We start from the raw sequence: 10,755 nt of genomic DNA, 5'->3' as shown, positions 1-10,755 counted from the left end.
GTAATATGAAAAATGTCAATGTATGTAGCATTACATGATGGACACACTGAGATAGTTAAACATTTAGTAGAACATGGTCCTAATGTCAATATTTGTAATATGAAAAATGTCAATGTATGTAGCATCACAGAATGGACACTGAGATAGTTAAACATTTAGTAGAACATGATGCTAATGTCAATATTTGTAATATGAAAAATGTCAATGTATGTAGCATCACAGAATGGACACTGAGATAGTTAAACATTTAGTAGAACATGATGCTAATGTCAATATTTGTAATATGAAAAATGTCAATGTATGTAGCATCACAGAATGGACACTGAGATAGTTAAACATTTAGTAGAACATGATGCTAATGTCAATATTTGTAATATGAAAAATGTCAATGTATGTAGCATCACAGAATGGACACACTGAGATGGTTAAACATTTAGTAGAACATGATGCTAATGTCAATATTTGTAATATGAAAAATGTCACTCCGCTCTATTTAACATCACAGAATGGACACTGAGATAGTTAAACATTTAGTAGAACATGGTGCTAATGTCAATATTTGTAATATGAAAAATGTCAATGTATGTAGCATTACTTGATGGACACACTGAGATAGTTAAACATTTCGTAGAACATGGTCCTAATGTCAATATTTGTAATATGAAAAATATGTCACTCTGCTCTGTTTAGCATCACAGAATGGACACACTGAGATAGTTAAACATTTAGTAGAACATGGTGCTAATGTCAATATTTGTAATATGAAAAATGTCAATGTATGTAGCATCACAGAATGGACACTGAGATAGTTAAACATTTAGTAGAACATGATGCTAATGTCAATATTTGTAATATGAAAAATGTCAATGTATGTAGCATCACAGAATGGACACACTGAGATGGTTAAACATTTAGTAGAACATGATGCTAATGTCAATATTTGTAATATGAAAAATGTCAATATATGTAGCATCACAGAATGGACACACTGAGATAGTTAAACATTTAGTAGAACATGATGCTAATGTCAATATTTGTAATATGAAAAATGTCACTCCGCTCTATTTAGCATCACAGAATGGACACTGAGATAGTTAAACATTTAGTAGAACATGATGTTAATGTCAATATTTGTAATATGAAAAATGTCAATGTATGTAGCATCACAGAATGGACACATTGAGATAGTTAAACATTTAGTAGAACATGTTGCTGATGACAATATTTGTAATGGCGAGGATGTTGCACCACTCCATATAGCATCACATGATGGACACACTGAGATAGTTAAACATTTCGTAGAATGTGGTGCTGATGACAATATTTGTGATGTGAGAAATGTTGCTCCACTCCATATAGCATCACATGATGGACATACTGAGATGGTTAAACATTTCGTAGAACACGGTGCTGATGTCAATATTTGTAATATGAAAAATGTCACTCCGCTCTATTTAGCATCACAGAATGGACACACTGAGATAGTTAAACATTTAGTAGAATGTGGTGCTGATGTCAATATTTGTAATATGAAAAATGTCAATGTATGTAGCATTACATGATGGACACACTGAGATAGTTAAACATTTAGTAGAATGTGGTGCTGATGTCAATATTTGTAATATGAAAAATGTCACTCCGCTCTATTTAGCATCACAGAATGGACACTGAGATAGTTAAACATTTAGTAGAACATGGTGCTAATGTCAATATTTGTAATATGAAAAATGTCAATGTATGAAGCATTACATGATGGACACACTGAGATAGTTAAACATTTAGTAGAACATGGTCCTAATGTCAATATTTGTAATATGAAAAATATGTCACTCTTCTCTGTTTAGCATCACAGAATGGTCACACTGAGATAGTTAAACATTTAGTAGAACATGGTCCTAATGTCAATATTTGTAATATGAAAAATATGTCACTCTGCTCTGTTTAGCATCACAGAATGGACACACTGAGATAGTTAAACATTTAGTAGAACATGGTGCTAATGTCAATATTTGTAATATGAAAAATGTCAATGTATGTAGCATCACAGAATGGACACTGAGATAGTTAAACATTTAGTAGAACATGATGCTAATGTCAATATTTGTAATATGAAAAATGTCAATGTATGTAGCATCACAGAATGGACACACTGAGATGGTTAAACATTTAGTAGAACATGATACTAATGTCAATATTTGTAATATGAAAAATGTCAATGTATGTAGCATCACAGAATGGACACTGAGATAGTTAAACATTTAGTAGAACATGATGTTAATGTCAATATTTGTAATATGAAAAATGTCAATGTATGTAGCATTACATGATGGACACACTGAGATAGTTAAACATTTCGTAGAACATGATGCTAATGTCAATATTTGTAATATGAAAAATGTCACTCCGCTCTATTTAGCATCACAGAATGGACACTGAGATAGTTAAACATTTAGTAGAACATGATGTTTATGTCAATATTTGTAATATGAAAAATGTCAATGTATGTAGCATCACAGAATGGACACATTGAGATAGTTAAACATTTAGTAGAACATGGTGCTGATGACAATATTTGTAATGGCAAGGATGTTGCACCACTCCATATAGCATCACATGATGGACACACTGAGATAGTTAAACATTTCGTAGAATGTGGTGCTGATGACAATATTTGTGATGTGAGAAATGTTGCTCCACTCCATATAGCATCACATGATGGACACACTGAGATGGTTAAACATTTCGTAGAACACGGTGCTGATGTCAATATTTGTAATGATGAGGATGTTGCACCACTCCATATAGCATCACATGATGGACACACTGAGATAGTTAAACATTTAGTAGAATGTGGTGCTGATGTCAATATTTGTAATATGAAAAATGTCACTCCGCTCTATTTAGCATCACAGAATGGACACTGAGATAGTTAAACATTTAGTAGAACATGGTGCTAATGTCAATATTTGTAATATGAAAAATGTCAATGTATGTAGCATATTGATGGACACACTGAGATAGTTAAACATTTCGTAGAACATGGTCCTAATGTCAATATTTGTAATATGAAAAATATGTCACTCTGCTCTGTTTAGCATCACAGAATGGTCACACTGAGATAGTTAAACATTTAGTAGAACATTGTCCTAATGTCAATATTTGTAATATGAAAAATATGTCGCTCTGCTCTGTTTAGCATCACAGAATGGACACACTGAGATAGTTAAACATTTAGTAGAACATGGTGCTAATGTCAATATTTGTAATATGAAAAATGTCAATGTATGTAGCATCACAGAATGGACACACTGAGATAGTTAAACATTTAGTAGAACATGATGATAATGTCAATATTTGTAATATGAAAAATGTCAATGTATGTAGCATCACAGAAAGGACACACTGAGATGGTTAAACATTTAGTAGAACATGATGCTAATGTCAATATTTGTAATATGAAAAATGTCAATGTATGTAGCATTACATGATGGACACACTGAGATGGTTAAACATTTCGTAGAACATGGTCCTAATGTCAATATTTGTAATATGAAAAATATGTCACTCTGCTCTGTTTAGCATCACAGAATGGTCACACTGAGATAGTTAAACATTTAGTAGAACATGGTCCTAATGTCAATATTTGTAATATGAAAAATATGTCACTCTGCTCTGTTTAGCATCACAGAATGGACACACTGAGATAGTTAAACATTTAGTAGAATGTGGTGCTGATGTCAATATTTGTAATATGAAAAATGTCACTCCGCTCTATTTAGCATCACAGAATGGACACACTGAGATAGTTAAACATTTAGTAGAACATGGTGCTAATGTCAATATTTGTAATATGAAAAATGTCAATGTATGTAGCATTACATGATGGACACACTGAGATAGTTAAACATTTCGTAGAACATGGTCCTAATGTCAATATTTGTAATATGAAAAATATGTCACTCTGCTCTGTTTAGCATCACAGAATGGTCACACTGAGATAGTTAAACATTTAGTAGAACATGCTGCTAATGTCAATATTTGTAATATGAAAAATGTCAATGTATGTAGCATCACATGATGGACACACTGAGATAGTTAAACATTTAGTAGAATGTGGTGCTGATGTCAATATTTGTAATATGAAAAATGTCACTCCGCTCTATTTAGCATCACAGAATGGACACTGAGATAGTTAAACATTTAGTAGAACATGGTGCTAATGTCAATATTTGTAATATGAAAAATGTCAATGTATGAAGCATTACATGATGGACACACTGAGATAGTTAAACATTTAGTAGAACATGGTCCTAATGTCAATATTTGTAATATGAAAAATATGTCACTCTTCTCTGTTTAGCATCACAGAATGGTCACACTGAGATAGTTAAACATTTAGTAGAACATGGTCCTAATGTCAATATTTGTAATATGAAAAATATGTCACTCTGCTCTGTTTAGCATCACAGAATGGACACACTGAGATAGTTAAACATTTAGTAGAATGTGGTGCTGATGTCAATATTTGTAATATGAAAAATGTCACTCCGCTCTATTTAGCATCACAGAATGGACACACTGAGATAGTTAAACATTTAGTAGAACATGGTGCTAATGTCAATATTTGTAATATGAAAAATGTCAATGTATGTAGCATTACATGATGGACACACTGAGATAGTTAAACATTTCGTAGAACATGGTCCTAATGTCAATATTTGTAATATGAAAAATATGTCACTCTGCTCTGTTTAGCATCACAGAATGGTCACACTGAGATAGTTAAACATTTAGTAGAACATGCTGCTAATGTCAATATTTGTAATATGAAAAATGTCAATGTATGTAGCATCACATGATGGACACACTGAGATAGTTAAACATTTAGTAGAATGTGGTGCTGATGTCAATATTTGTAATATGAAAAATGTCACTCCGCTCTATTTAGCATCACAGAATGGACACTGAGATAGTTAAACATTTAGTAGAACATGGTGCTAATGTCAATATTTGTAATATGAAAAATGTCAATGTATGAAGCATTACATGATGGACACACTGAGATAGTTAAACATTTAGTAGAACATGGTCCTAATGTCAATATTTGTAATATGAAAAATATGTCACTCTTCTCTGTTTAGCATCACAGAATGGTCACACTGAGATAGTTAAACATTTAGTAGAACATGGTCCTAATGTCAATATTTGTAATATGAAAAATATGTCACTCTGCTCTGTTTAGCATCACAGAATGGACACACTGAGATAGTTAAACATTTAGTAGTACATGGTGCTAATGTCAATATTTGTAATATGAAAAATGTCAATGTATGTAGCATCACAGAATGGACACTGAGATAGTTAAACATTTAGTAGAACATGATGCTAATGTCAATATTTGTAATATGAAAAATGTCAATGTATGTAGCATCACAGAATGGACACACTGAGATGGTTAAACATTTAGTAGAACATGATGCTAATGTCAATATTTGTAATATGAAAAATGTCAATGTATGTAGCATCACAGAATGGACACTGAGATAGTTAAACATTTAGTAGAACATGATGTTAATGTCAATATTTGTAATATGAAAAATGTCAATGTATGTAGCATTACATGATGGACACACTGAGATAGTTAAACATTTCGTAGAACGTGATGCTAATGTCAATATTTGTAATATGAAAAATGTCACTCCGCTCTATTTAGCATCACAGAATGGACACTGAGATAGTTAAACATTTAGTAGAACATGATGTTTATGTCAATATTTGTAATATGAAAAATGTCAATGTATGTAGCATCACAGAATGGACACATTGAGATAGTTAAACATTTAGTAGAACATGGTGCTGATGACAATATTTGTAATGGCAAGGATGTTGCACCACTCCATATAGCATCACATGATGGACACACTGAGATAGTTAAACATTTCGTAGAATGTGGTGCTGATGACAATATTTGTGATGTGAGAAATGTTGCTCCACTCCATATAGCATCACATGATGGACACACTGAGATGGTTAAACATTTCGTAGAACACGGTGCCGATGTCAATATTTGTAATATGAAAAATGTCACTCCGCTCTATTTAGCATCACAGAATGGACACTGAGATAGTTAAACATTTAGTAGAACATGGTGCTAATGTCAATATTTGTAATATGAAAAATGTCAATGTATGAAGCATTACATGATGGACACACTGAGATAGTTAAACATTTAGTAGAACATGGTCCTAATGTCAATATTTGTAATATGAAAAATATGTCACTCTTCTCTGTTTAGCATCACAGAATGGTCACACTGAGATAGTTAAACATTTAGTAGAACATGGTCCTAATGTCAATATTTGTAATATGAAAAATATGTCACTCTGCTCTGTTTAGCATCACAGAATGGACACACTGAGATAGTTAAACATTTAGTAGAATGTGGTGCTGATGTCAATATTTGTAATATGAAAAATGTCACTCCGCTCTATTTAGCATCACAGAATGGACACACTGAGATAGTTAAACATTTAGTAGAACATGGTGCTAATGTCAATATTTGTAATATGAAAAATGTCAATGTATGTAGCATTACATGATGGACACACTGAGATAGTTAAACATTTCGTAGAACATGGTCCTAATGTCAATATTTGTAATATGAAAAATATGTCACTCTGCTCTGTTTAGCATCACAGAATGGTCACACTGAGATAGTTAAACATTTAGTAGAACATGCTGCTAATGTCAATATTTGTAATATGAAAAATGTCAATGTATGTAGCATCACATGATGGACACACTGAGATAGTTAAACATTTAGTAGAATGTGGTGCTGATGTCAATATTTGTAATATGAAAAATGTCACTCCGCTCTATTTAGCATCACAGAATGGACACTGAGATAGTTAAACATTTAGTAGAACATGGTGCTAATGTCAATATTTGTAATATGAAAAATGTCAATGTATGAAGCATTACATGATGGACACACTGAGATAGTTAAACATTTAGTAGAACATGGTCCTAATGTCAATATTTGTAATATGAAAAATATGTCACTCTTCTCTGTTTAGCATCACAGAATGGTCACACTGAGATAGTTAAACATTTAGTAGAACATGGTCCTAATGTCAATATTTGTAATATGAAAAATATGTCACTCTGCTCTGTTTAGCATCACAGAATGGACACACTGAGATAGTTAAACATTTAGTAGTACATGGTGCTAATGTCAATATTTGTAATATGAAAAATGTCAATGTATGTAGCATCACAGAATGGACACTGAGATAGTTAAACATTTAGTAGAACATGATGCTAATGTCAATATTTGTAATATGAAAAATGTCAATGTATGTAGCATCACAGAATGGACACACTGAGATGGTTAAACATTTAGTAGAACATGATGCTAATGTCAATATTTGTAATATGAAAAATGTCAATGTATGTAGCATCACAGAATGGACACTGAGATAGTTAAACATTTAGTAGAACATGATGTTAATGTCAATATTTGTAATATGAAAAATGTCAATGTATGTAGCATTACATGATGGACACACTGAGATAGTTAAACATTTCGTAGAACGTGATGCTAATGTCAATATTTGTAATATGAAAAATGTCACTCCGCTCTATTTAGCATCACAGAATGGACACTGAGATAGTTAAACATTTAGTAGAACATGATGTTTATGTCAATATTTGTAATATGAAAAATGTCAATGTATGTAGCATCACAGAATGGACACATTGAGATAGTTAAACATTTAGTAGAACATGGTGCTGATGACAATATTTGTAATGGCAAGGATGTTGCACCACTCCATATAGCATCACATGATGGACACACTGAGATAGTTAAACATTTCGTAGAATGTGGTGCTGATGACAATATTTGTGATGTGAGAAATGTTGCTCCACTCCATATAGCATCACATGATGGACACACTGAGATGGTTAAACATTTCGTAGAACACGGTGCCGATGTCAATATTTGTAATATGAAAAATGTCACTCCGCTCTATTTAGCATCACAGAATGGACACTGAGATAGTTAAACATTTAGTAGAACATGGTGCTAATGTCAATATTTGTAATATGAAAAATGTCAATGTATGTAGCATTACTTGATGGACACACTGAGATAGTTAAACATTTCGTAGAACATGGTCCTAATGTCAATATTTGTAATATGAAAAATATGTCACTCTGCTCTGTTTAGCATCACAGAATGGTCACACTGAACATTTAGTAGAACATTGTCCTAATGTCAATATTTGTAATATGAAAAATATGTCGCTCTGCTCTGTTTAGCATCACAGAATGGACACACTGAGATAGTTAAACATTTAGTAGAACATGGTGCTAATGTCAATATTTGTAATATGAAAAATGTCAATGAATGTAGCATCACAGAATGGACACACTGAGATAGTTAAACATTTAGTAGAACATGATGCTAATGTCAATATTTGTAATATGAAAAATGTCAATGTATGTAGCATCACAGAAAGGACACACTGAGATGGTTAAACATTTAGTAGAACATGATGCTAATGTCAATATTTGTAATATGAAAAATGTCAATGTATGTAGCATTACATGATGGACACACTGAGATGGTTAAACATTTCGTAGAACATGGTCCTAATGTCAATATTTGTAATATGAAAAATATGTCACTCTGCTCTGTTTAGCATCACAGAATGGTCACACTGAGATAGTTAAACATTTAGTAGAACATGGTCCTAATGTCAATATTTGTAATATGAAAAATATGTCACTCTGCTCTGTTTAGCATCACAGAATGGACACACTGAGATAGTTAAACATTTAGTAGAATGTGGTGCTGATGTCAATATTTGTAATATGAAAAATGTCACTCCGCTCTATTTAGCATCACAGAATGGACACTGAGATAGTTAAACATTTAGTAGAACATGGTGCTAATGTCAATATTTGTAATATGAAAAATGTCAATGTATGTAGCATTACTTGATGGACACACTGAGATAGTTAAACATTTCGTAGAACATGGTCCTAATGTCAATATTTGTAATATGAAAAATATGTCACTCTGCTCTGTTTAGCATCACAGAATGGTCACACTGAGATAGTTAAACATTTAGTAGAACATTGTCCTAATGTCAATATTTGTAATATGAAAAATATGTCGCTCTGCTCTGTTTAGCATCACAGAATGGACACACTGAGATAGTTAAACATTTAGTAGAACATGGTGCTAATGTCAATATTTGTAATATGAAAAATGTCAATGTATGTAGCATCACAGAATGGACACACTGAGATAGTTAAACATTTAGTAGAACATGATGCTAATGTCAATATTTGTAATATGAAAAATGTCAATGTATGTAGCATCACAGAAAGGACACACTGAGATGGTTAAACATTTAGTAGAACATGATGCTAATGTCAATATTTGTAATATGAAAAATGTCAATGTATGTAGCATTACATGATGGACACACTGAGATGGTTAAACATTTCGTAGAACATGGTCCTAATGTCAATATTTGTAATATGAAAAATATGTCACTCTGCTCTGTTTAGCATCACAGAATGGTCACACTGAGATAGTTAAACATTTAGTAGAACATGGTCCTAATGTCAATATTTGTAATATGAAAAATATGTCACTCTGCTCTGTTTAGCATCACAGAATGGACACATTGAGATAGTTAAACATTTAGTAGAACATGGTGCTAATGTCAATAATTGTAATATGAAAAATGTCAATGTATGTAGCATCACAGAATGGACACTGAGATAGTTAAACATTTAGTAGAACATGGTGCTAATTTCAATATTTGTAATATGAAAAATGTCAATGTATGTAGCATCACAGAATGGACACACTGAGATAGTTAAACATTTAGTAGAACATGGTGCTAATGTCAATATTTGTAATATAAAAAATGTCCTCTCTATGTAGCATTACCAAAAAGACACATTAAGATAGTCACACATTTAGAAAAACATGGGTGATGATGTCGATATTTGTATTGACAGAATATTACACTGCTCTTTATTGAATCGCAAAGTGGACACCCGGAGATGGTCAAACATTTAGTAGACTACGATTCTGATGTCAATATTTGTTGCTGTTATGCGAGTATTTGAAAATAAACGGAGGTAGGCTTTCAGTGTTTCACAATATCAGTGATGATTTATGTGATAGATTTTGATTGACGAACAAATTATAATGTGTTTTATTAGAAAACATGTTCTACTAAGATGTAAGTGAAATTCAAGTTTTTTAATAGTATTTTGTTTTTGTCAAAACATGAATTGTAACAATATACTTATTCGACAGATCAGACTTGCAATGTTCATTTATTGTAAATAAAGTTTTTTGTACAGTAGTGTGTATTTTGATGGTGACTATTTATAGCCACTTATGCTGTGGCTTCAGTGGGTGTTATTGTATATACATGGGGATCTTGGCAACAGAGTAGTACTGTTGTCCAATCGTCTTGCATCTTTTGAATTTCAATCATTCTGTGCTGAAAGCTCAAGTGAGCTTTTCTGATTGCCTGTTGTCAATCTGTAAACTTTTTACATTTTCGATTTCTTCTCCAGAACCACTGGGTCAATTTCAACCAAACTTGGCAAAAAGTATTCTTGGTTGAAGGGCTTTCAAGTTCGTTCAAATGAAAGGTCACACCCCTTCAAAGGGGAGACCATTACAAAAAGGGGAGGGGTGATTTTGTCACCCCTGTCAGG

General features: G+C 32.3%; 1 protein-coding gene across 1 annotated transcript; it reads left to right on the top strand.

Moving 5' to 3' along the window:
- The first annotated feature begins 317 nt into the window (after positions 1–317).
- LOC130048699 (protein fem-1 homolog C-like) lies at positions 318–5,340 on the top strand. Its single transcript, XM_056145722.1, has 3 exons — positions 318–1,544; positions 2,586–2,772; positions 3,681–5,340. The coding sequence occupies exons 1-3, from the start codon at positions 1,146–1,148 to the stop codon at positions 3,881–3,883; spliced, it is 789 nt and encodes a 262-aa protein (XP_056001697.1). The 5' UTR covers positions 318–1,145; the 3' UTR covers positions 3,884–5,340.
- The last annotated feature ends 5,415 nt before the right edge of the window (positions 5,341–10,755 follow it).

The sequence above is a fragment of the Ostrea edulis genome, chromosome 7 (genome assembly GCF_947568905.1).
Source record: "Ostrea edulis chromosome 7, xbOstEdul1.1, whole genome shotgun sequence".
In the NCBI taxonomy this organism is placed as follows: domain Eukaryota; kingdom Metazoa; phylum Mollusca; class Bivalvia; order Ostreida; family Ostreidae; genus Ostrea; species Ostrea edulis.
This window is presented reverse-complemented; position numbering and strand designations above follow the sequence as displayed.

Bases quoted from the DNA above. Each gene is read 5' to 3' on its own strand.
- LOC130048699 (XM_056145722.1), top strand. From the start codon at position 1,146: ATGTCAATGTATGTAGCATCACAGAATGGACACATTGAGATAGTTAAA. The intron at 1,545-2,585 runs GTATGTAGCATT...TGTAATGGCAAG, and splicing joins GTAATATGAAAAATGTCAAT to GATGTTGCACCACTCCATAT. The intron at 2,773-3,680 runs GTAATGATGAGG...TGCTCTGTTTAG, and splicing joins CGGTGCTGATGTCAATATTT to CATCACAGAATGGACACACT.